Raw genomic sequence first — 26,293 nt, forward strand, 5'->3', positions numbered from 1 at the left:
CCCTTATATGAGTGGACGCAACTACATGTCCCCACCGGCCTGGTAAGACTCGCTTATCTCCAAGTGCCATAATCAATGGTGCGGTTGGGTTACCCACGCCCGTATTGATGAGAATCCCGGGATAAGGGGACACGATCTCTGCTTTAACAAGATGTGCCAAGGAAACCGCCTCGCATAACGCGCTGAGGAGCGATAATGAAATGACTCGGATAAAGGCTTGGCCGTGGTGTGTCACGCTACGGAATACGTCAGCAGATTAGATTGGTGTAAATGTTATTCTCTCTATGGCAATATGTGGAAACTTATTTTGTAGAGCCGGACACTACCTTTGTGTTCAAAATCTTCTACGAAGTACTTGGAGGAGGAACCCGCCTTGCAATGCCGAAGACAATCTGCGCGCCGGACTCGTCGTCATTGAAGCCTGGTTCAGGGGCTACTGAGGGAGTCCTGGATTAGGGGGTGTTCGGATAGCCGGACTATACCTTCAGCCAGACTCCTGGACTATGAAGATACAAGATTGAAGACTCCGTCCCGTGTCCGGAAGGGACTTTCCTTGGCGTGGAAGGCAAGCTTGGCGATACGGATATGAAGATCTCCTACCATTGTAACCGACTTTGTGTAACCCTAACCCTCTCCGGTGTCTATATAAACCAGAGGGTTTTAGTCCGTAGGACAACGTACACATCAAAAATCATACCATAGGCTAGCTTCTAGGGTTTAGCCTCTTCGATCTCGTGGTAGATCTACTCTTGTACTACCCATATCATCAATATTAATCAAGCAGGACGTAGGGTTTTACCTCCATCGAGAGGGCCCGAACCTGGGTAAAACTTCGTGTCCCTTGTCTCCTGTTACCATCCGGCCTAGATGCACAGTTCGGGACCCCCTACCCGAGATCCGCCGGTTTTGACACCGACAAGGAGGTACCTCAGCGGCCTTGAATAGCACCTTCCAGACATCTTTGTGCGTCGTGTCGAAAAGCTCTCGCAGCGTCTGGTGCTTGGCTGGGTCGAACTCCCACATATTAAATGCCCGTCTTTGACACGGAAGGATCCGGCGGAAGAGCATGACCTGGACCACGTTGACAAGCTTGATTTTCTTGCTTATCATATTTTTGACACAGCTCTGGAGTCCGGTCAGCTCCACCGATGAACCCCAGGATAGGCCCTTCTCTTTCTAGGAGGTGAGCCGCATGGGGATGCTGGATCGAAATTCGGGGACCGCCACCCAGTTGGTGTTGCGCGGCTCGGTGATGTAGAACCACCCCAATTGCCACCCCTTCACGGTCTCCACATAGGAGCCTTCGAGCCAGGTGACGTTGGGCATTTTTCCCACCATGGCGCCCCCGCACTCCGCTTGCTGGCCGACCACCACCTTCGGTTTCACGTTGAAGGTCTTCAGCCATAGGCCGAAGTGGGGCTCGATGCGGAGGAAGTCCTCGCACACGACGATAAATGCCGAGATGTTGAGGATGAAATTGGGGGCCAGATCATGGAAGTCCAGCCCGTAGTAGAACATGAGCCCGCGGACAAATGGGTGGAGGGGAAATCCCAGTCCGCGGATGAAGTGGGTGAGGAATACCACCCTCTCATAGGGTTCTGGAGTAGGGACGATCTGTCCCACATCTGGGAGCCGGTGCGCTATGTCTGCAGCCAGGTATCCGACTTCCCGGAGCTTCATAATGTCCTCCTTCGTAACGGAGGAGACCATCCACTTGCCTCCCGCTCCGGACATGTTTGGAATGGCTTTGCGGAGAAGATGAGAACTTGGGCGCTGGAGCTCGAGTGCACGAGAATGGATGGGCAGGGGAAGAAGAAGGCGTGGGTGAAAAAGAGGAATCCTTGTCCCTTTATAAAGGCAGTAGAAATTGTGCGCCTCCCCACTTGCCCCATAAAATCGCTTATTCCCCAAGCGTCGCGATTGATGGCACGGTTGGGTTACCCATACCCATATTGATGAGAATCCCGTGATAAGGGGACACGATCTCTGCTTCGACAAGACGTGCCAAGGAAACCGCCTCGCAACATGTGCAGCAGCTGGTTGAGGAAAACGGTTTGAATAAAGACCGGGTCGTGGCGTGCTGTCATGTTACAAAAGGTTGTCAGCAGGTTGGATTTTTGGAATATTGCACTCTCTACGGTGGTATGTGGAATTTGTTTCGCAGAGCTGGACACGATCCTTGTGTTCAAAATCTTCTATTGAGTATTCGGAGAAGGAACCCGCCTTGCAATGTCGAAGACAATCTGCGTGCCGGACTCATCGTCATTGAAGCCTGATTCAGGGGCTACTGAGGGAGTCCTGGATTAGGGGGTCCTCGGACAGCCGGACTATATACTTTGGCTAGACTGTTGGACTATGAAGGTACAAGATTGAAGGCTTCGTCCCGTGGCCGGGTGGGACTCTCCTTTGCGTGGAAGGCAAGCTTGGCGATTCGGATATGTAGATCTCCTTCTCTGTAACCGACTCTATGTAACCCTAGCCTCCTCCGGTGTCTATATAAACCAGAGGGTTTAGTCCGTAGGACAAGAACAATCATATTCATAGGCTAGCTTCTAGGGTTTAGCCTCTACGATCTCGTGGTAGATCAACTCTTGTAATACTCATATCATCAAGATCAATCAAGCAGGAAGTAGGGTATTACCTCCATCGAGAGGGCCTGAACCTGGGTAAACATTGTGTCCCCTGCCTCCTGTTACCATCAGCCTTAGACGCACAGTTCGGGACCCCCTACCCGAGATCCACCGGTTTTTACACCGACAGCAGCTGAAGGTACGCAGCGAAGGGGTTGCTCCTCACGAGCCACCGGGGCCCTGAGCCTCGGGAGGATCTGGGGGTCCAGGCGGTTCCTTGAGGACCATTGCCATCTCTGCCAGGACTGCGTGATGCCTGGCCTCCTGAGCCGCCAGGATGCGCCGCAAGTTGCATTGGAAGGCAGCAGCCATGCTCGGCAGGCCCAACGGCATGCTAACGTAGCTGTGAGGTGGACCCTCGCAGCGTCCAGCACGCGAAGGCCAGAAGCGCTCCTGAGATGCGGCCCGGTTGAGCCCTGGGATGTCGATGCAGATGCGTATATCACCACCCTCGTCGGGGTGGGGAGCAGCGCCAGGTGGGCGGTGGTCGCCGCGCATGGCCCTCACATCCTGCAGTTCCTGAGTGGTCTTGGTAATGAACTCTTGAGCGCTGGGCGCTCCTCGCCCTGTGTCCTCCTGAGGGAAACGTGCCATGAAGCACGCCTCCAAATGGTGCCCGAGCGCCTCCCTCGTAATGTTGGCAAGGTCTGAGGCCTTCCAAAAGAGAGCCCCCGAGCCCTGCCCGAGGAGGGCGCCGGGCGCGCCTTCCTATGCGACAGAGGGAGGCACCCCAGGTGCGGATGCTGATCCTGACGTGGCGCCACTTGCGGCGCCGTTCTCCTGAGGCCCAGCACGGAGCAACTGCTTCTTCTTCTTCTTGGGGATGGCCTCAGGAGGGTACTCACCCTTGCTGTCGGGGTTGTCGATTGCTGCAGCTTGGAAGGCACGCTCGAGGGAGCACATCGCGTCTCTTTCTTCGCAGGGGACTGTGATTATTCTGCCGTTTCCTGGCATCTTGAGGATGTTGTAGCCGTGGTGGGTCACCACCATGAACTTAGCCAGGGCTGGATACCCGAGGATGGCATTGTACGGCAGACAGATGTGGGCGACGTCGAAGTCAATGAGCTCGATGCGGTAGTTGTCGCGCCGTCCGAAGGTGACTGGGAGGCGGACCTGTCCTATCGGGGTGGTGGAGCCGTCGGTCACTCCTGAGAAAGGCTTGGTAGGCCGAAGCTGATCGTAGGGCACTTGAAGGTTGTCGAACATCTCGACGGACAGGACGTTAAGCCCTGCGCCACCGTCAATGAGAGTCTTGGTGACTTGCACGTTGCTGATGATGGGTGAACAGAGCATCGGGAGAGTGCCGGCGGTGGCCGCGCACTCGAGCTGGTCTGCTGAGCTGAAGGTAATAGCGCGTTTGGACCACATGAGCGGGCGTGTAGCCTCGATCTTGGGGAGGGCTGCGTTCACCTCGCGAGCAAACTGCTTGAAGATACGCTATGAGGCTGGGGCTTGAGCTCCGCCCAAGATGCAGGCGATAGCACGCGGCTCCTGGAAACCCCCAGCCCCCTCGTCTTGGTGGTGGTCGTCGTTCCTTCTTGGTGGTGGCGGCAGTGGAGGAAGCCCAGCATTTCCCTGAGGACGGTCCTCGCGAGGCTGATCCCTCCAGGCACCCTCGCGAGGTTGATCCTGCCAGCGGTCCTCACGAGGCCGGTCGCGCAACTCCTGGCATGGGCCCCAGTCATCCCAGCGTCCTCCATCGCGTCCTCCTCCTCAGACGTAGCCCCGGTCGTTGCGCTCGGGGCTTCGACCGAAGCATCTGTCGTGCATGGCTCTGAGCTCTTAACAATCGTTGGTGTTGTGGCCGTGTACGTTGTGGAAGGCGCAGAACGGTCGGCTACTCTTGGATGACTCGGGCTGGTCCCTGCCGCGCTTCGTGTCTGGATCTGCCGCGAGTACGGCCGCTCCCTTGCGCTTCATGTCCTTGGCCTTGGCTTTCTTCTCCTCCAAATTGGCAGCCGGGAGCTCGAGAAGGGAAAGGCGCCCTTCCTCAGCCCTCGCGCACTTGGTCGCCAGGTTGAACAGCTCCAGGGATGTGCACAGCTCCTCGTGGATGGCGAGCTCCTCCTTCATCTTGACGTCACGGATGCCATCGGAGAACGCAGAGATGATGGCTTCATCTGTCACCTTGGGGATCTTGAGACGAACGTTGTTGAAGCGCTGGATGTACTTCTGGAGGGTCTTCCCTGGTTGTTGCTTGACGCGGCGCAGGTCACCCGCGGCCGTGGGGCAGTCGCGAGTGCCCTGGAGGTTGGCAACGAAGCGGTCGCGCATCTCGTTCTAGGAAGAGATGGAGCCTGGAGGCAGGTTCAGGAGCCACGAGCGGGCACCACGATCGGGCATCGTACTCGCCTAAGTTAAAAACCATCCTGATCCGCAAGGACGGCGAAGTGCAGGCCGTGCACAGCACCTAGTGCTCTTGTCCATGACCCACTCGACGGAGCTGCGCCACAAGTACAAAGTCCGCTCCATCCCGATCCGCAAGGACGACGAAGTGCAGGTCGTGCACAACACCTAGTGTTCTTCTCCATGACCCACTCGACGGAGTTGCGCCACAAGTACAACGTCCGCTCCATCCCGATCCGCTAGGACGACAAAGTGCAGGTCGTGCATAGCACCAAGTGCCCTTGTCCATGACCCACTCGACAGAGCTGCATCACAAAGTCAATGACAATTCCGACTGAAGAATCAAGTTTCACTCGGAGTCAAGAGATTCAAAAGCAGCAAAGATGAAGACAAACATATTCAAAGAAAAACAAAGTTCAGATAAATCTCGCAGGGTTCAGAACTGCAGATAAAAGTGCTCGGGCATCAGGCCCGAAGGAGTTTTAACGGTTACAAAATCACTCGACATTCCGAGGCAAATTTAGTTAAGGCTTAAAGTTTGTTCACTCCTCTGGAGGAGGACTGGCTGGCTCGACGAACTCGTCCAGGTCAATTCCGTCCGCGATGCGAGTGGCTGCTTCAATGAAGGTCTCCATCATGAAGGACTAGAACTGGCGATGTTTGGTGTTGGCGACCTTGAGCGCTGCTAGCTTATCTTCCTTGGCCTCTTTGCAGTGGATATGAACCAAACACAGAGCCACATCAGCACCACATCGGGCGGAGGACTTCTTCCATGCTTGCACTCGGCCGAGGATCTCATTGAGTCGAGTCATCAGAGACTCGGGGTCATTCTGGAACCTCTCCTTCGGCCAGAGCTCCGTGTCGACTCGGGAAACCGCTACCTTCAGTCGAGCCAGATAATCCACGACACTGGCAAGACGAGATTCCAATCGGAGTACGTTCATGGCGGCTTCATCCTTAATAGGAGAGTTGATGGGGTCCAAGTTCGTTTCGATCCACCCAGTCTCTTCTTCAAAGTTTTGGCAAAATTCTGCACAACACGGCCAAAATAATGAGTCGAAGAGCCGTCTGAAGAATCAACAACTGTCAAGAGAAACTAGTCAACCAGGAGAAAATACCTTCAAGCATGAGGAATAACTTCTTGGCAAGTCCCCCCAGATAAGCCTCCAGATCATTCCTCTTTCGAGAGAGATCTTCAATCTTGTCGTTCGGGGCTACCCTATCCTTCTTTAGACGTGTCACTTCCTTGTTAGCTTCGGCAAGAGCAATCTTCAGCTTGGCGTTGTCTTCCTCTAACGTCCCGACTGAAGCCAACTTCTCGTCGGCAAGTGTTGTTTTCTCTTGGGCCTCTTTCTGTGTCGCTGCAAGATCAAGGTCCTTCTGTGCCAGAGCCTGCCTCATTTTCTCTAAAAACAATAAACAACACTCGGTTCAGAAAGAAGAACGGAAAGATGACTCGGGAGACAGTCCAATCTCAGAGTCGGCAAGTTTTTACCTTCCATACCAGCTATTTCGTCCTTGGCCTTCTGCAAGTTCTGCTTGGCCAAGTCCAGGTCAAGATTGAGCTGGATCTGCTTCATCTCGAATTCAGCAAATTGGGATATGAGCTCACAGGATTTCTAAAGTCAGCAAATAAGATATATCAGTTGACAGAATCGAAGATTATTTGCTCCCGAGTGATGAAGTACAAATTCAGGATATTATGACAAAAAGAGTTCCAAGACTACTGCAGAATCAAACATCCAACAGTAGCCTAGGGGACTACACCCAGTGGGTGCACTTGGCGTGCCCCCACTAGTTTGGTTCGATACTCAACTTGATCAGTCTACTCGCCCAAAAAAAGAGAGAAAAGCAACAACAATATTGGTTCTCAGACCACCGCCGACTGCCCGCAGTCGACCGCGGTCTTAGGGACTACACCCAGTGGGTGCACTTGGCGTGCCCCCACTGGTTTAAGAGTTCACTCGACAGGATCTGTTCAAGATCGAGTGGATTTATTATCAACAAAGATCTAAGACCCCCGCCGGATCAAACATTCGACGACGGTCTTGGGGACTACACCCAGTGGGTGCACTCTGCGTGCCCCCACTGATTCAAAAGTTCACTCGACATCGACTCAAGTGAAGAAGAATGCAAAGTAAAAGAATGCACCCAGTGGGTGAACAGATGCACACGAAGTTTGAAAACGCTCATCCACGGACATCTTACGAGTAATAAAGTAGCAGTTCTCAAGTATCAAGTTAGAAGATCAGTCGGAAATCAACTAACCTGGACGTTGGCTCGGAGAGCTGCACTGGCGTCATAGGCAGCTTGGCTGGTCTCACGCACCGTCTTCATCCGTTCCATCATAAGGCATGCTTGGAGTATCGCTTCTTTAGCAGCACTCACCTAATCCTCCTGGACATGATGGGTGACGAACAATAGAGACGGTGGAATAGTCGCAGCAATCTGAGGGTCTGAAGTATGGAGTTGAACATATGAAGCAGGATCTTGGGAAGTCGACGCTGATGGACGTTCAGTAGACACAGGATCGGCAAAAGTGACAGAGGCCCGATGAGGTCTCCAGTCTGCTGGACCACCGGTTCGAGTACTCATGTCGTCTGAGTTGTCTTGCCGGTCGATGCCTTCCTGCCCGAGCTCCTGCCTCTCCTTCCCATAGGCCTCAGTGGCACATCTTCATCATCGTTTGGAAGTTCAATCACATGTTACGGCGCTGCAAAAGATTCGACCGTAATATATCAGTCGACGTGCAAATCAATTGATAAATTGGAGGCAAGATGGCAGAGTCACACCTGCTTTGGAGGTGGCCGCATCTTCCATTTCCGCATCATCCTCATTCATGTAAATATCCACGTAAGTCCCAGAAGTAGCAACACTGCAAGTTCCCGAACTCCTTCGGTCAAGCAAGAAAGCGAGTCGACGACTACTTAAGAAGTTCTTGAATAAAAAGAGAAAACAAAACGCTTACCCAGAGGCGATGGGAACATCAATCTTGATCTTAGGCAGGGTCTTCCGAGGCTTGGGAGCCGCAATCTTGGGTTGCTTCGGCGCCTTCTCAGTCGAAACGGGGGAGGAAGTCCGAGTGTGCTTTAAGGTCTGCGCGACTGCCTTACCACAGATGCTCATGGGGTCATGGGTCTGCTTGGAACGCCTTTCAGTGCGGGGTGGGGAGTCGACCTCCTCGCCGTCGCTTGAGTCCTCACTCTCCTCCTCGTCCTCGTCATTGGATTTCCAGTCACCACTTTCGCCTCCACTCGCCTCTCCTTCCTGGTCCTGCTCTCCATTGGGCATCGAGTACGTATCAGTGTAAATTTGCAAGGCAAAGAATAACAGACATCAGTCAGACACGAAGACAGTTGCAAATCAGAATGAAGAAACACTCAACAGTAAAGGACAGACCTTTTCAGGTTCATGGCCAACGCAGAATGGTTGGACTCTTCTGGACCCCCGGGGGTTATCTTTGTTTCCAGTGATGCCCTGCAACCACTGCTCCACCGTCTCCTCGGTAACCTCCTCCGGGTGGATCCGAGGGGTGTCCTCAATGCCCGAGTACATCCACATAGGATGATCGCGGGCCTCGAGTGGCTGGACGCGTCGACCGAGAAACACTTTCAGCAAGTCCATACGAGTCGCGCCGTCTTGGACTAATTGGACTACTCGCTCCATCAGCATGTTCACCTCTGCTTTCTCTGCTGGAGTTACTTTCAAAGAAGTGGGCTGCTGGACTCACTCCATGGAGAAGGGAGGGAGACCGGTCGACTGGCCAGGAGTCGGTTGGTGCTTGCAGTAGAACCAGGTCGACTGCCACCCTCTAATTGACTCGGGAAGAATCACAGCTGGAAAAGTACTTTTGCTTCTCATCTGAATACCTAGACCTCCACACATCTAGATCACATGCATCCTCTCATCACTCGGATTAGCCTTTTTCACAGACTGAGAGCGACAGGTAAAGATGTGTTTGAAGAGACCCCAATGCGATCGACAGCCCAGGAAATTTTCATGCATGGAAACGAATGCAGCGAGGTACGTGATGGTGTTGGGGGTAAAGTGGTGAAGTTGGGCTCCAAAGAAGTTCAGAAAACCCCAGAAGAAAGGATGAGGGGGCAAAGAGAAACCACGGTCAACATGGGTCACGAGGAGGACGCACTCACCCTCCTGCGGCTGCAGCTCGGTCTTGTTGCGAGGCAGCCTCCGAGATTCGTGGGCAATCAAGCCCCCTGCGACCAGACCTTCCACATCCTCCAGCTGAATCATGGACCGAATCCAGTCGCCCTGGATCCAGCCGGGCGGCAGGCCAGACCTCGAGGAAGACTCCCCCCCCCCAAGCCCCGACTCGTCTTCTTACCCTTCGGCTTCCCCGCCGCCGTCGCCTTCTTGGCACGCTCCAGGGTCGCCGTATTGTCCTTCCCCATCGCCGCGGGCTGCTCACGGATGGTGCGGGGGCGTCGAGAGCGACAGAGGACGAGGTGGAGAAACATAGGAAGGAGAAGGAGAATGGGATGCGTTGTGCAGACGCACCGGCCACGGAGCCTTTTATTTACCCGCTTCTGAGTGGCTGACATGTGGGCCCGAGAGATCCTGTCAAATCCCGCAACAGCTTCGTGCTCGGTACGTGGCAAAAAAGGCGGTGCGGAGATCGAGGCGCCCCTGCCTAATCCGTCTCATTTACTGCGGCACTCTCCGCCCCGCACGCTTCCCCAAATTTCGAATCCTGTGAGATCTGGGAATGGCAGCGCAACCAGTCACGCCCAAGATTTCATACCCCTCAAACACTCGAAGCATACCAGGATAATTTCACTTGACAAAATTCTGAATGGATCAAGGCGATTGAAAATAAAGTTGAAGGTCTAGCATGGTTCACCAACACATATAAGATGCCCCCGAAGCATGAGAACTGGGTCGGAACCATCTTCAACCTCTTCTCCCCTCGGACCTCGATCCATTCGGGGGCTAATGACGAGGACATGTACCTAGTGTTGGGTAATAGGCCTGACCTAGACGCCCTCCCCAAGGTCACTACCCTAAGATCAACAGCATTCAAAGCACAGCAGTTTCCACTAACTAGAATCACCTCAGAGTGCAACCCACTCGATCAACAACTCCACTCGGATAACCCAATTCCATTCGACCAGTATATCATCACTCGACCGAACAAGAAACAGCTCGGAGTATAGAAGATCTAAAGTCACTCTGGATGGCAACGGTCAGGTGTTCACTCTGTAGTGTTAATGATCATTTATATGTCTTTATTGATGGCGTTACCAGTAACGCCTCACCTTTATGTACATTGAACTCCTTGTAATGTGGGCTGGCTGGGGTCTTGGCGCACTCTATATAAGCCACCCCCCTCCACTAAGACAAGGGTTTGCACCCCCTGTAACTTCACGCATAATCCAGTCGACCGCCCCAGGGCACCGAGACGTAGGGCTATTACTTCCTCCGAGAAGGGCCTGAACTCGTAAGCCTTGCATGCACAACCTCATCGTAGCTAGGATCTTGCCTCCTCTTACGTAACCCCTAATCTACTGTCAAACTTAGAACCACAATAGTAGTACCACACGTCGCGGGCTGAGTAAGTGAATAACGGTTGGATTTGTCCTATCACTATAAAAGGGGAGTCTTCTTATCTGAGTTGACCGCCTCTTCCATCCCCAAGCTCCATTTTCACCCGATCTCTCTCCTTAGCCAATCGAACTTGTTGATTTTCTATGGATTGGTTGAGAAGGCCTCGATCTACACTTCCACCAAGAGAAATTTGATTCCCCCACTAATCCCTTGCGGATCTTGTTACTCTTGGGTGTTTGAGAACCCTAGACGGTTGAGGTCACCGCGGAGCCATATTCCATTGTGGTGAAGCTTCGGGGTGTCGTTGGGAGCCTCCAATTAAGTTGTGGACATTGCCCCAACCTTGTTTGTAAAGGTCCGGTCGCCGCCTCCAAGGGCACCAATAGTGGAATCACGGCATCTTGCATCGTGTGAGGGCGTGAGGAGAATACGGTGGCCCTAGTGGCTTCTTGGGGAGCATTGTGCCTCCACACCGCTCCAACGGAGACGTACTTCCTCTCAAAGGGAAGGAACTTCAGTAACACATCCTCGTCATCACCAGCTCCACTCTTGGTTATCTCGTACCTTTACTTGCGCAAGCTTATATTGTGTTGCTTCCCTTGTTTGCTCGTGTGCTTGTTGTTGTTGCATCGTATAGGTTGCTCATCTAGTTGCATATCTAGACAACCTACTTTGATGCAAAGTTTAAATTGGTAAAGTAAAGCTAAAAATTGTTAGTTGCCTATTCACCCCCTCTAGTCAACTATATTGATCCTTTCAGCTACCTTACTGCACCTTTGTTACAATTGGCACTTGCTGCTCGTTACAAATTACCTTGCTATCAAACTATCCGTTACCAATAATTTTAGTGCTTGCAGAGAATATCTTGCTAAAAACCTCTTGTCATTTCCTTTTGCTCCTCATTGGGTTCGACACCCTTACTTACCGAAAGGACTACAATTGATCCCCTATACTTGTGGGTCATCATACACCAAAAGAGGGAGATTGCTAACAGCTAGAATTCAGAGCTTGAAAAAGCTACAGTAGATATAGCTATTCTCCAGAGCTCCAAATGACCTGAAATTTTACAGAGATTTATTTTGGAATATATAAAAATATTGCAAGAAAGAAGTAATGGAGAAGAGCCTTTATGGGCCCACAAGGAAGGGAACACACCCTACCCCCAGGGCACGCCTAGGTGCCTTGTGGGGCCATAGAGGTCAACCGATGCCCATCTTCTGCTATATAAAGGCGTTTTCCCTAGAAAAAAAATAAGAGAACACTTTTGGGAGGAAGCGTCGCCGCCCTCGAGCCGGAACCTAGGAAGGAGCACTTTTGCTCTCCGGCGGAGCGATTCCGTCGGGGAAACTTCCCTCCAGGAGGGGAAATCAAAGACATGGTCATCACCAACGCTCCTCTTGTCGTGGGAGGACTCACCTCGATCAACATCTTCACCAACAACATCTCATCTTCAAACCCTAGTTCTTCCCTTGTTTTCAATCTTTGTTCAAACCTTAGATTGGTACCTGGGGGTGCTAGTTGTGTTGATTACATCTTGTAGTTGATGCTAGTTGGTTTACTTGGTGGAATATCATATGCCCAGATTTTTATTTACATATTTAGCTCCTCTGACCATGCACATAAACATGCTATGTGAGTAGTTTCGTTTGTTCTTGAGGGCATGGCAGAAGTCTTGTTATAAGTAATCATGTGAAGTTGGTATTCATTTAATGTTTTGATGATGTGTTATGTTGTTCTTCCTCTATTGGTGTCGTGTGAACACCGACTACATGACACTTCACCATGTTTGGTCCTAGGGGAAGGCATTTCGGGATTAGTGAGTAGATGATTGGTGAGCCGCTTCGATAAAGTTGTCATACTAGGTGGCACTGTTCATACCTAGATGGTTGGCCTTCGAGGCTAAGATATCCAATCTCTTCGGGCGGGGTACAAGCTCAGTTGAGCCTCGGTTGGCATCGCTCCTTTGGAGGAGTGGTTCGAGAATTACAAAGGGGAACTCGTCTGTCGAGCCGAGGACTCCAGATCCGAGGTGGCTTTCGTTAAGAAGGTCGTCCTCGGCGTAGAAGACCAGTTCAGGGGCTACTGATGGTGTCCTAGATTAGGGGGTGCTAACCTAGTCGGCCCATGCTCCTCGGGTTGGGCCGATGGGCCCTCATTCGTACTCAAGATGGACTCCGGAGGCAGAATGCTGGAGGCATGATCAAGACTACCTCCACGGAAGACTTGTCGTATACTCCAAGATTTCGCATGCCGCCTTATGCCTAGATACCGACCTTGTAACCCTACATACCCTACCTGGTGTGTGTGTGTATAAGCCATGGGGTTTAGCCCGTAGAGGGGACATCAAGGCAATATCATTCACCTAGCCCTGGAGTTAGACCACATCTTACGATCTCGAGGTAGATCAACTTTGCACTTGATACATCCCCATTAATATAAACAAGAGCAGGATGTAGGGTTTTACCTCCATCAAGAGGGCCCGAAACTGGGTAAAATGTCGCCTCTCTGTTCCTGTTACCATCCATCCGAGATCCACAGCTCGGGACCCCCTACCCCGAGGTCTACCGATTTTTACGCTGACACCTAGTTTATGAGCTATTCCGTAAGGGGCTGATTTGGATCCTTTTGTTTAATGCTACGGTTAGATTTATATTAGTTCTTCTTTTGTATTTGCATATGCTTGTGAGATGGGGTAATCAAATGTAGGTTGTTTGTTCAAGTAAGAACAACACCTTAGCACCGGTCCACCCACATAACAATTTATCAAAGTAATGAACATGCGTCAATGTAACATGTGAACGTAATTAGATGAATTCGCATGTGTCCTCGGGAACGCTTGATCACTCTAGGAAGTACTTCCGAATTGTCTTTAGAAATATTAATGATTGGGCCACCTTGCTGCACCTTGTTACTTTTGCTACTTGTTACTTGTTACAATTATCTTGCTATCAAATTATCTGTTACTATTAACTTACAGCACTTGCAGCGAATACCTTGCTAAAAACTGCTTATCAATTCATTCTGCTCCTCGCTAGGTCAGACACTCTTACTTATTGCAAGGACTACGATTGATCCCCTATACTTGTGGGTCATCAGCCTCCCATGCAGCCACCTGGCAGACCCATCACGCCTGGCGGATCGAGCACGGCATGCCGGCCAGCTCGCACGAGGTCTCTGACGACGACCCTAGGGCTCGACGACGATACGACGCCTGACCCGCACCGGTGCATGCCGGCTTGACCATAGAGCAGGCACAGGAGCACTACAATGTTGCCATGGCGGAGGAGGAGGAGCCTGCGCCGGCTCCTATGTCGGCGTTCCAACAGGCGTAGGAGGAGCAAAGGTACAACATGTTCCTCCTACAGCAGCACCGGCTGGCGAAGAGCCAAATCTACGGCTAACACGCAAGCGTGGCGGTCGTGGCTGCCACGGCTGCGGCAAACCCGAACTTCGTTACGGAGTAGCGGGCGTTCTACGAGACCGCACACGCGATGGCGGTGCTAGCGGTCGAGAACTCAAACGCCGCCGTCCAACTTTCGAGGGCGCATGTGGCAGGTCGACAGTAACGGACCATCCACGTCCATCATCGACCTCATGTCCACCGACGCCAGCGACGGACTGGTTGCGGACTCCTCCGAGGATGTGTAGGACATGGGAGGCGGCAGGGCATTGTGTCCCAAGTGGGCCGGTATGTCTCCCATGTTCACTTCACGGGTCTTGAATCCCGCCGCCGTTCATGTAGATGGTAGGTGGAGGACGTGGTTGTCGATGCGGAATACAAAGAAAGTGAACGAGGGCACCGCTGTAGGATAGGTTAAGGGTCCGGCTGCTTTTTTATGAAAAAAGTTTGAAATATAATGAATTTCGACAAGTTTATATAAAAATCCACCGTGTTTGTATAATTTTGTCTGCTTAGTTGAAACTTAATTTGAAATGTATGTTGAATTCATGTCCGTAGACTGGTCCCTGTCCGCAGATGGATACGAAAGCAAATTTACAAGTGAGCGTTGGAGCTGCCGCTCTCCCCAAAGAAGAATTCCAATTTCGAAAAGCTTGAAGAAAAAAATGTGCCACTTGTCCCATGGTCATCCGACCTGAGAGTATTATACTCCTTCTAGTAACCACGTTCCTACACGCATCCCCGATGTAACAGCTCACTTGATCAACTCTTTTTGTTTTTTCCATTTCTGCGGGTCGCCAACTCTGTTTTGTGTTGGTTGTTAGAGAGACGGCGACATGGCGTCCCACAACGTGGAGCCGTGCACTCCGGAAAGACCAAGCCAACATTCATCAACTCGATCACCAACGCAAGCAATCGAACACGAACTCATTATTAGGCGACCACATCTCCAAAGAAAACAGGAGCGCGCACGTACGCGATCCAGTACCTAATATTCAAGTACGCCGTGGAGGGGCCGGGTCAAGGGAAACGGGCTGGACCGGCACCGCGTAACCCGTCCCTCTCCGCCACGCTCATCCCCACCTCCACCTCCAGCCGTTGGTTCGCTCCTTCCCTCCCCAAAGCGATCGGGTCAACCCGGGGGCGCTGCATGCAGCTGTAGCACACAGCTGGCCCTCGAATGCGATGCATGCTTCCGTCGCCGCGCCGACGCGTACCGTATCGACGGCGACGGCGATGCCAATCATGCCTCTACTTGCAACATTATCCTGCCGTGTGGTAGATGGATGCCCACCCCGTGCATCCCCCTTTCTGTCTCCTACGTACACGAACACGATGACAGCGTCCCTACACCTGCGTGTACAGGAGTACAGGAACATACCATCTTGATCGCCTTGATGATGATCTTCTAATCCGCAGTGACGCCGCCATCGTACGAGATCAAGTTGTTCACACTGTACTAGTGTCTCACACTTGCGCTGGAGTATACGTTTTCCCTTGCAAAATCCAGAGATGAGACTGAATGTTGGCCATCTCAGCAGGAGTGCTGTCCAGTAAGCGCCGGAGACGCGTACATACACCACCGGCCGGGAAAAGAAAAGGAATGTACGAATTGCGCCCGGTCGTGGTGGCGCGCACGACGGTGGTACGAAAACGACGGCTGCTCCGGTCGCGTGCGGTGGTCGACGGAGGTGGTTGGAGACTTCCTCGGCCCTTTCCTTCCCACCGAGCCGAGCCACAGCACAATGGTCGAGGGAACAAATCGTTCCCCTTTACGTTCCTAAACAAAGGGCCACACGATTCACACGACAAAATGCGTGGATTTTCCTCGCAGTCGTTTTCATCTGCGAGTGTGTCACCGTGGGATTTGACATGTCCCGGGAGGCCACAACAGAAAAGGTGCCTGCTACTCTCGTCGAACCTTTTCTCTGGCCTCAGTGTTGGTACTACAGTACAGTAATTCCTAGTGCCACGGAACATGACAATAAGAACCCAGTTGTTGACACTTGACAGTAAAAGAGACCTAGGAGGCACCCGGTCCGTTCATCACACGTCGCAAAAAACTTTCGCCTTGTCTTTGTTTAACAATATACATGTTGACGTTTCTTCAGAGAGGATCACACGAGAAATTTACCGAATCGAATATATGCCAGACAATCTGTAAACCAAGAAAATGACGGCATTAGAAAGCTCCTGAATTCCCCCGCAAACAAGGAAAAAGCTCCCGATAATATATGAAATTCAAGCCTATCTCTCCACCTGAGATGAGATCCTGAGAAAATGACACCGCAATACGCAGTGCTCCCCAGCTAATCAAATACCCCCACCACATCCAAGAGCTCGTCAAAACCAAGCATCGATTCACTGTCCTTCCTGTGGGTATTAGCAGCAGTCGCTAACTCCCTCTGCTCATCTCGTTTCAAGCAACAAGTGTCAACTCTCAACACCACCTCTACAAAAGCAATCGTGCACTCTGGTGATGCTCTCTGGTTTGTGCCGCCATCCCTGTCGATGAAGACCTCCGTGGCCTCCTTCTAGTGCCCCGTGCCGATCGCCGATGCTTTGGCCGGAATTCTTGCACCATGCCGCCGGTTCCTGACATGCTCGTGCGGCTCCTCGTCGCGTCCGTGCTGCTCGGCGCAGCCAATGGCGCGTTTACCCCCGCGGACACCTACCTCGTCCTCTGCGGCACGTCGGCGAGCGCCACCGTTGCCGCGGGACGGACGTTCGTCGGGGACGCCCGTCTGCCCGCCAAGTCGCTGGCCGCGCCGCAGAGCGTCGAGGCCAACACGTCGCTGACCGCGGTCGTCCCGTCCGGCGAGTCGCAGCTTTACCGGTCCGCGCGCGTCTTCACCGCGCCGGCTTCCTACACGTTCGCCGTCAAGCAGCCCGGCCGGCACTTTGTGCGCCTCCACTTCTTCCCCTTCCCGTACCGGTCCTACGACATGGCCGCGGACGCCGCGTTCAACGTGTCCGTGCAGGGCGCGGTGCTCGTCAACGGGTACGCGCCCAAGAACGGCACGGCGGAGCTCAGGGAGTTCTCGCTGAACGTCACCGGTGCCACGCTGGTGATCGCCTTCGCGCCGACGGGGAAGCTCGCGTTCGTGAACGCCATCGAGGTCGTGTCGGTCCCCGACGAGCTCATCGCCGACACGGCCAGGATGATGGGCGGGGCCGTCCAGTACACCGGGCTGTCGACGCAGGCGCTGGAGACGATCCACCGGATCAACATGGGCGTCCCCAAGATCACGCCCGGCAACGACACGCTGGGGAGGACGTGGCTGCCGGACCAGAGCTTCCAGCTCAACACCAACCTAGCGCAGCATAAAGACGCCAAGCCCTTGACGATCAAATACGACGAGAAGTCGGCGCTCTCCTCCGCGTACACGGCGCCGGCGGAGGTCTACGCGACGGCGACGAGGCTGAGCACGGCGGGCGAGACCAGCACCATCAACGTGCAGTTCAACATCAGCTGGAGGTTCGACGCCCCGGCCGGGTCGGATTACCTACTCCGGTTCCACTGGTGCGACATCGTCAGCAAGGCGGCCATGGGAATGGCCTTCAACGTCTACGTCGGCGGGTCGGTGGTGCTCGAAAACTACGAGATTTCGCGTGACACGTTCAACCGGCTGTCCATACCGGTGTACAAGGACTTCCTCCTGGGCGCCAAGGACGCCAAGGGCGCCATCACCGTGAGCATCGGGTCGTCGACCGAGGACAACGCGTTGCCCGACGGCTTCCTCAACGGCCTCGAGATCATGAGGGTAGTCGGGAGCGCCGGCGCCGGCGCTCCCGCCGCGTCCGCGCGCAGTTCAAAGGTCAAAATCGGGATCATCGCCGGCTCGGCCGTCTGCGGGGCCACGCTGGTGATGGTGCTCGGGTTCATCGCCTTCAGGACGCTGCGCGGGAGGGAGCCGGAGAAGAAGCAGCCGTCCGACACCTGGTCGCCCTTCTCGGCGAGCGCGCTGGGCTCTCGCTCGCGCTCCCGGAGCTTCTCCAAGAGCAACGGGAACACCGTCCTGCTCGGGCAGAACGGCGCCGGCGCCGGGTACAGGATCCCGTTCGCGGCGCTCCAGGAGGCGACCGGCGGGTTCGACGAGGCGATGGTCATCGGCGAGGGCGGGTTCGGGAAGGTGTACAAGGGCACGATGCGCGACGAGACGCTGGTGGCCGTGAAGCGCGGCAACCGGCGGACGCAGCAGGGGCTGCACGAGTTCCACACGGAGATCGAGATGCTGTCCCGGCTGCGCCACCGCCACTTGGTCTCGCTCATCGGCTACTGCGACGAGCGCGGGGAGATGATCCTGGTGTACGAGTACATGGCCATGGGCACGCTGCGGAGCCACCTGTACGGCGCCGGCCTCCCGCCGCTGTCGTGGGAGCAGAGGCTCGAGGCCTGCATCGGCGCCGCGCGGGGGCTGCACTACCTCCACACCGGCTCCGCCAAGGCGATCATCCACCGGGACGTCAAGTCGGCCAACATCCTCCTGGACGAGAGCTTCATGGCCAAGGTGGCCGACTTCGGGCTGTCCAAGAACGGGCCGGAGCTGGACAAGACGCACGTGAGCACCAAGGTGAAGGGCAGCTTCGGGTACCTGGACCCGGAGTACTTCCGGCGGCAGATGCTGACGGAGAAGTCGGACGTCTACTCCTTCGGCGTGGTCCTGCTGGAGGTGCTGTGCGCCCGCACGGTCATCGACCCGACGCTGCCCCGGGAGATGGTGAGCCTGGCCGAGTGGGCGACGCCGTGTCTCAGGAACGGTCGGCTCGACCAGATCGTCGACCAGAGGATCGCCGGGACGATACGGCCGGGGTCGCTCAAGAAGCTCGCGGACACGGCCGAGAAGTGCCTCGCCGAGTACGGGGTGGAGCGGCCCACCATGGGGGACGTGCTCTGGTGCCTCGAGTTCGCGCTGCAGCTGCAGGTGGGGTCGTCAGACGGCTCGTACGTCGACACCATGTTGCCGCCGGCGCCGCCTGTGCCCGTGAAAACGCCAGAGGTTCAGCGTAGCCTGTCCGCCGCTACCATGGCGACCGACGCTGCTGCCATGACCACCAACTTGGGTGATCTAGACGGAATGTCCCTGAGCGGAGTATTCTCGAAGATGATCAAGAGCGACGAGGTCAGGTGAAGCCAAAAGATGCTTCGTCGACGTTGTACAAGCTGAAGCACATGTATATGTCAATTTTGTGTTTATAGCATGTAGTACATGACAAACGATGTACAAACTTTCACGTAGAAGAAAGTTATATCAGGTAGTGATGTACAACGTACCAATAAGGAGGAACAGATTCTCCTGATTTCACAAAAGTAACCTCACCATGGATATGTATATGATCGGCAGAGAGGCAGCGGCTTATACTCCAGGATGAGTATAAGCAGAATCGCCATGTGAACAAGGCCGAGACAAAAATACATAAACCAGGAGGTGTCACTGCATTCAGAGCAGAATATTTCATGGATATAAGTGAAGATTACTGCAGTAAATGGGCAAGAAATCATGCTGTATCTCCAGCACATTCATAACACCAATTTTTGTTACAAACGAATAAATGAGTCTGTTAAACTCGAGGCATGATTATGAGTTCTATAGAGTACCCTAACTTCCTTCATGCTCAACAAAGAGCAGTGCCCTCGGATCTCGAGAAAAATAATGGGGTCTCACCAGACGTCTACTCCCCCGTGGCCATCTAATACTCAATCACTACCCTCTACTCTTCCTTCCGCTTTCCTAATTGCTTTCTGGCCCGAGCTGTCAAGCACCGTCCCACAAACTTGAGAACCTCGTCGATGAGAACCACTGGGAATGCAACTGCTACGACCAAAAGCCATTCATTGAAACTGAGGGGCACAATCCCGAAGATTTGGGTAAGGAAAGGCACGTAGAGGATCAAGAAATGAAGCCCAAAAGACACCGACATTGCCAGAAGAAGCCAGGGGTTCACCCATGGAGGCATGCTCAGAAGGCTGCCATCCTCAGACAGGGCATTCAGTGAGTTGAACATCTCAATGGACACCAAGACAGAAAGGGAGAGGGTTGTTGCTTTTATTTTGCCGCCCTGGAAGTAATCGCAAGGGTTCTCATCAAAGTTGAATGTCCTTGCCCCTGCTGTGAATGATGACACATTGAAACCCTCCCATGAGGGGCACTGGCCCCAGTTTGAGAGCTGGGAGTATGAAACAAGAGTGTGACCATCACTAGCCAGATCAATTCCCAGGAAAGAGCCATGGGTGTACCAGATGATAAAGATTCCAACCGTTGCAATCCCAACATACAGCCCAATAACCTACACACATGTTCATAAATTTCAAACATAAGTACAACTGCATCCATTCATAAATTAATATTCTATGCAAGTGCACAAATCAATAGGGCTAGAAGAGCCATAATGATGTGCCAAAAGACCACATCATGTGGAAGCTATGCTGGGAAAAATCATTTTCATAAGTCCTCAATGTATACAACTTTATTACTATTGGACCTTTTGAGTAAGATTGAAGAACTTATGAGAATTGACAGTTTTCGCATGGAAGATACAAGACATATATGGGACACTCTAGAGAAGCATCTCCCAGTTGATTTAATTAAGAATGAACTCTCGTTTTAATGTCTGGATATAAATACTAACGAAATGCTTGTTGTGGAAGTGCTGACTCTTTATAAGGTGTTTAAAACTGTATATACCATAATTACTATTGCTGAAAAGCTACGTAGAACACAGTAAATTAATTCACTGTGAGGGCTTCAAAGCAATTGATTTAAGATGAGGATACTTGAGGAAGTGCACAATATACAGGAAAACATACCATGTAGCGGAACAGGATCCAAGGAGTGATTAATGAATCATCACTTCTTCTAGGAGGTTTCTTCATGATATCCTTATCTGGTGGATTGAATCCCAAAGCTGTTGCAGGAGGGCCATCCGTAACAAGATTGACCCACAGAAGTTGTACTGGAATGAGGCCTTCTGGGATACCTAAAGCCGACGTGAGGAATATGGACGCAACTTCTCCAATGTTCGAAGATATCATATATCTGCAGTGCCACATGGATCATATGAACTTGTTGCATTTGTTTTTTATGTTTCAAGTAATTAGCAAACGAAATGGTTAAAACATAGCTAGCAAAAAAGATGTACCTTATAAAAGCCTTCATGTTGTTGTAAATGGACCTTCCTTCACCAACAGCTGAGACAATTGTACTGAAGTTATCATCTGCAAGCACCATATCTGAAGCTTCTTTTGCAACCTAACACATCATAAGGAGAAAGGGAAAAGGTCACAAGTCCACTCTGCGCATGTGAGAACGGCTAACAAAAACACGCCTTTAGGAACTCAGAAAAAATGTGTTCCAACTTCCAAAACTTTGGCCAGGCAGACAAGTGAAACAGATTTTTCACCATTATGTCGTCTTTGTTGTTTTCATCTCTGCTCATGCCCGCAATGCATGAATACGTGTCGATTTATACCTTTCATTAAGTTAGGGTTCTATCCACACCATGTTAACAAACATAGCATGCATTCACAGAAGGTCATCATGAGTAACACATTTCACAAAAAGGATACAGTAGAGGCAGGACAGGGAGCACCATTAAATCAAAACAGAAAGGTGAATGAAAAAGCAATGAAAATCTAATGAAGGCAATAGGAATCATATCATTATCGCAGACTTATTTCGTGTATCTTGAGTGTTACTAACATGGATTATTCAGCAGTAAAGTAGCCTTAGGGGTTGATGAGTAACAGATCATTGTGATGTTGCAGCAAACATTACATAAAACAACTATAGCAAACGCTAAACAATAATGATAATAATAATAATTGCAAGTAGAAGCACCTTAAGTGATAGAAGACAATCAGACACTAACAAAATGGATTCAATTGCACATGTAAAGTGATTAGGTGCAGCCTAAAACCGTACTCTTGAGATGTCAGAAGGTGACATTTTTCTATGGAAATAACCAAATAAGCTAACAATGAATTACACAAAATAGGAATGGATCTTAAAAATAGAACTAAAAAGAACGACTGATTTAAAGAAGAGAAAGAAGGCAGACCTCAGTCCCTGTAATGCCCATCGCGATTCCAATATCAGCTAATTTCAGAGCCGGTGCATCATTCACTCCATCACCAGTCATTGCAACAACTTCACCATCTTCTTTGAGCAGCCTAACAATTTCCTGCTTATGTTTTGGCTCTGCTCTTGAGAAGAGAAGGCCACCTGTTTGCCTCAAAATCTTCTTTCTATCAGGAAGAGCCATAAATTCCTTCCCTGCAAAGCTCTTTGAGCTAATGTTTTCACTGGGACCAAAAACCCCAATCTCACGGCATATTGCCTCAGCTGTTTCTTTGTTATCACCTGTTATCACCATAACACGTATACCAGCAGCCCTGCAATCTTCAATTGCTTTGTGGACTTCTTCTCGTGGAGGATCCTGTGGTAGTATAGTAATAATGATGTTAAAGACACATGCAGTTTCCGAATTAGGACCGCATATTTATTTACAGAATTTCCATGGAGTGAGAAGGTCTCACCCTCAGACCAACAAAACCACAGAATATCAGATTACTCTCTATGGAAGAGTAGTATGCAGGATCAAGTAGATATTTGTGAGCGGGATGCTCTTCTCCATCATATGTTGCAAAGTCTGCCAGATCTTCCTTGTATGCAAAGCCCAAACAGCGCAATGCACTGCCAGACATTTCACGAAGTGTTGACAATACGAGTGCCTTGGCACCCTCATCCAAGAGCACGACGGATCCATCGAGCAACTGAATATAGGCACTTCTCTCTAGCAAATTTTCTACTGCTCCCTGCAAGAGTACACTTTTACCATAAATATTCGTAGGAGAGAAAATGACATGACCAGAAACATTGGAAGCAGCAATATGACATGAATACATGGTACTTGCTACTCACAGAAGCAAATAAGAAACTCAATGCCACATTGTAGCTGAATCTATAACCAACTGACTGAAAGAAAGTAAATATGCATTGATAACTAGTTAAAGAGAATTAACATTTGCCGATATGGCAAAGATGAGCCCTAGTTTCAAGAGAAAAGGAAGGCACAAAAACTGGTACGGTGGACAATGACAATATATGGTATGTTATTTCCAGCGTTACAAAGAATAAAATGTTAGTAAGCCAAATTCCAGAAAAATAATATTTGTACACACTAGACAACTTGAAATACAGAAGTGCAACATATGATAATCCACAACAGAACTAAGCGATATGAATTATTCCAAATACCTTCACAAGCAGCAAATTCTTTCCAGTCTCTGCTTTTTTCACAATAACTCCCATTGATTTTCTAGTGCGATCAAATTCCAGAGTCCCTACTCTTTTAGCATCGTTGTTCCACCATTGACAGCACCCTTCAAACAACAAAGATACACAAATTATGTCAGATCTTTTCTGTCTACATAAAAAGCTAATAATGCAATCAGACTATATAATTTTACAAAAGAAATCAACATACTTAGCAAATCGGATGAATCCAGAGATGGGGTATATCCACCAGGGAGCCCCATTTTCTCGACCAAAACCTGGCACGTGCATAATACAATCACTCAACAGTACAAGTGATAAAATTACCGTGAGTTAATGAAATAGAGACAGTGTCGTCTTAAAAAGCATTCAAATTAGAGTGTAGAATTGGCAAGTAGAAGCAACATGCAACATATGTATATATCTTGGTTCATTAACAAATCATACCTTTAATGCAGCCTCTGTGGGCATCCCAGTAGCAACATACTGATGCTCAGAGTGTGCAATACTTGCATCATTGCAGAGTGCAGCTATCTTCGCAATCATCTGGAGGTTATCATCCATGTTCAAAGTTGGCCAGTCATGTATCTTGCCATCACTTGGATCATAAGTGGTTCCATCAACCTTAAAGTTCCTAAGTGTATCAGGCCACCTCCCAATTGCCACAAGCCTCACCGCTGACATCTGGTTGGTGGTCAGGGTTCCTGTCTTATCGGAGCAAATCACTGTTGTGCAACCTAATGTCTCAACACTGGGTAACTTTCTCACAAGTGCATTCTTCTGAGCCATCTTCCTGGTGCCTAGTGCCAAGCATGTGGTGATCACAGCAGGCAGGCCCTCTGGAATGGCAGCAACAGCCAGTGCCACTGCAATCTCAAAGTAATATGTGCACTTCTCGAATGAGAACTTAAAATTCGCCGGCCACCCATCCACATACTCCCAGGTAAGGAAATACTTCACGTTAATGAGCCAAACCAAGATACATATCACTCCAATAATGGCAGTGAGCGCCTCACCGAACTCATTGAGCTTCTTTTTCAGCGGCGTGTCATCCTCCTCCTGTGATGCCTCCTGGATCTGCGAATGGATCTTGCCTATTTCAGTGGCCATGCCAGTTCCGGTCACCACACAGACTGCACTGCCGTTGACAATGGTGGTGCCAGCAAAGACCATGCACTCCTTCCCCTGGATATCTGTGTCCTCGAGATGAATCTTGTGGCTGGTCTTGTTAACCGAAGAGGTCTCGCCAGTGAGTGATCCCTGCTCAACACGGAGGGTAGAGCTGATAAGCTGGAGCACACGCATGTCGGCGGGGACCTTGTCGCCCACGCGGAGCTCGACGATGTCTCCGATGACGAGGTCGCGCGCGGGGAGCCCATGCTTCCAGCGGCCGTCGCGCTTGACGGTGGCGTGCTCGGACTGGATCTCCTTGAGCGCCTCGAGCGCCTTCTCGGCGTTGCTCTCCTGCCAGACCCCGACGACGGCGTTGACGATGAGGATGAGGAAGATGACGAGCGGCTCGACGAAGGCGGTGGCCCTGACCTCGCCGCCCTCGGCGCCGTCGTAGAGCGCGAGCACGAAGGAGACGACGGCGGCGGCGAGGAGGATGCGCACGAGCGTGTCGTTGAACTGCTCGAGCACCAGCTTCCACAGGGAAGGCGGCGCGTGGCGCTCCAGCTCGTTGGGCCCGTACTTGTGCAGCCGCGCCGCCGCGTCGTCGGAGCTGAGGCCGCGGTCCGCCGAGACGCCGAGCTCCGCCAGGCAGTCGCTCGGGGTGCGCGCCCAGAAGGGGAAGACGGGCACGTCGGGGTCGGCCCCGGGGGAACCGGATCCATCCGGCCGCGCGGCCTCGTCCTGCCCGCCCTTGCCCATTTGTTTTGTGGCGACGACTCGAGATTCGAACGGAGAGGAGGCGCTCCTACCTAGGGTTCCCGTCCGTCGCCGCCGCGGCGAGATCGCATGGAACCCTTAACCCTAGAAGGGGATGGAGGGGGCGGGGGGGAGGGGTAGGGGAGGGGAGCGGGGACTGGGCTGGGTGGGAGAAGAAGAGGGCGATTGGTGGTGTGGATTCGAAAGCAGGCTGGGGAAGGACGGGGGGGCTTTTGCCTTTGTTTTTCCGCTTTTCTTTATGGCGTAAACTATTTTCTTACTCCAAATCGATCGCGACAGGGAAGAAATAGTACGCTGCGCACGCTCCGGGTGGTTCGTCGTCTTGGACCTTTGTGTGTCTGCGGGTGGGGATGCGTATGAGCTGGGACCTTTCGTCAGCGAGCGAGGGGGTCGTTATCGTGGCGGCTAGTACTCCACTTTCGATATGATATGTGGCGAATGGTTAATTAATTAACCGGTAAGGTATGGGGTTCTTGATGGAGAGATGCCTTGCTTGACCCGGAGCGGAGGCCACGTCACCAAGCGACGCGCCGTGCTGCCGCGTGTGCGCCTCCAACGGGTATGTGCCACTGTACCCTGGGGCCGCCTCGAGCCTTGACCCACACGCATTGAGAGGGGCGTGCCGCTTTTGTGGCTGCCGGGACCGCTTTGCGCGGATCGGGGTGCGAGGAATCTTTCCGGCGAGTGGTGGCGTGACGTCAGTCGGGCCAACCATCGCACGGCGCTGGGCGGTCCGTCCGAGCGCAGCCGCTAATGACGCACCTCCGGCCAATCGCGGCACGCCACGTGTACCCCGCGCCTCCTGATTTTATCGGGCTCCCTCCCGGGCTGCAAAAGAGGAATTCTGGAAGGTCCCGCGCTGGGAGGCACGGGCAGTCGCGCACGCAGCAGCTTCGGCTGCGCCCTGCACGTTCCGTTGCCGTGCCGTGCGCTGCCATCGCCGTGCAGTGTGCACGAGCGGGGAATCAGCCGAACCTGCTACGTACGGGCACCGGGGGCAGCGGCGCAGAGATCGGGTTCGGGGTCGGGTCAGGCACGCCGCGCACCACGTTGCTCCCGAAGCGCAGCGCAGAGGGTGTCAAGTGGTACGTACAGTAGTGTAGTGGAGCTTGTATATGCGGGTGACCTCCTCGCTGTCGTCGATTCCTTTTCTGCAGGCAGGCAGGCAGGCAGGAGTGGTGCGAGAT

The 26,293-nt window shown here is 52.2% G+C and overlaps 2 protein-coding genes across 2 annotated transcripts; one reads left to right on the forward strand and one right to left on the reverse strand.

Moving 5' to 3' along the window:
• The first annotated feature begins 16,271 nt into the window (after positions 1-16,271).
• LOC125552100 (receptor-like protein kinase HERK 1) lies at positions 16,272-19,513 on the forward strand. The gene is made up of 2 exons (XM_048715577.1): positions 16,272-19,064; positions 19,289-19,513. The coding sequence occupies exons 1-2, from the start codon at positions 16,524-16,526 to the stop codon at positions 19,466-19,468; spliced, it is 2,721 nt and encodes a 906-aa protein (XP_048571534.1). The 5' UTR covers positions 16,272-16,523; the 3' UTR covers positions 19,469-19,513.
• LOC125552099 (calcium-transporting ATPase 4, endoplasmic reticulum-type-like) lies at positions 19,430-25,293 on the reverse strand. The gene is made up of 8 exons (XM_048715576.1): positions 23,664-25,293; positions 23,428-23,494; positions 23,199-23,323; positions 22,478-22,756; positions 22,000-22,377; positions 21,082-21,191; positions 20,750-20,978; positions 19,430-20,229 (listed from the first exon to the last, which is right to left on the reverse strand). The coding sequence occupies exons 1-8, from the start codon at positions 25,086-25,088 to the stop codon at positions 19,654-19,656; spliced, it is 3,189 nt and encodes a 1,062-aa protein (XP_048571533.1). The 5' UTR covers positions 25,089-25,293; the 3' UTR covers positions 19,430-19,653.
• Between the last annotated feature and the right edge of the window lie 1,000 nt (positions 25,294-26,293).

This window comes from Triticum urartu, chromosome 4, assembly GCF_003073215.2.
Source record: "Triticum urartu cultivar G1812 chromosome 4, Tu2.1, whole genome shotgun sequence".
Classification (NCBI taxonomy): Eukaryota; Viridiplantae; Streptophyta; class Magnoliopsida; order Poales; family Poaceae; genus Triticum; species Triticum urartu.

Excerpts from the sequence above, each read along its gene's own strand:
- LOC125552100 (XM_048715577.1), top strand. The coding sequence starts at position 16,524 with ATGCCGCCGGTTCCTGACATGCTCGTGCGGCTCCTCGTCGCGTCCGTG. Across the intron at positions 19,065-19,288 it reads AGATGATCAAGAGCGACGAG|AGGCAGCGGCTTATACTCCA; the intron begins GTCAGGTGAAGC and ends TGATCGGCAGAG.
- LOC125552099 (XM_048715576.1), bottom strand. The coding sequence starts at position 25,088 with ATGGGCAAGGGCGGGCAGGACGAGGCCGCGCGGCCGGATGGATCCGGT. Across the intron at positions 23,495-23,663 it reads CCACAGAGGCTGCATTAAAG|GTTTTGGTCGAGAAAATGGG; the intron begins GTATGATTTGTT and ends TGCACGTGCCAG. Across the intron at positions 20,230-20,749 it reads GGATCCTGTTCCGCTACATG|GTTATTGGGCTGTATGTTGG; the intron begins GTATGTTTTCCT and ends ACATGTGTGTAG.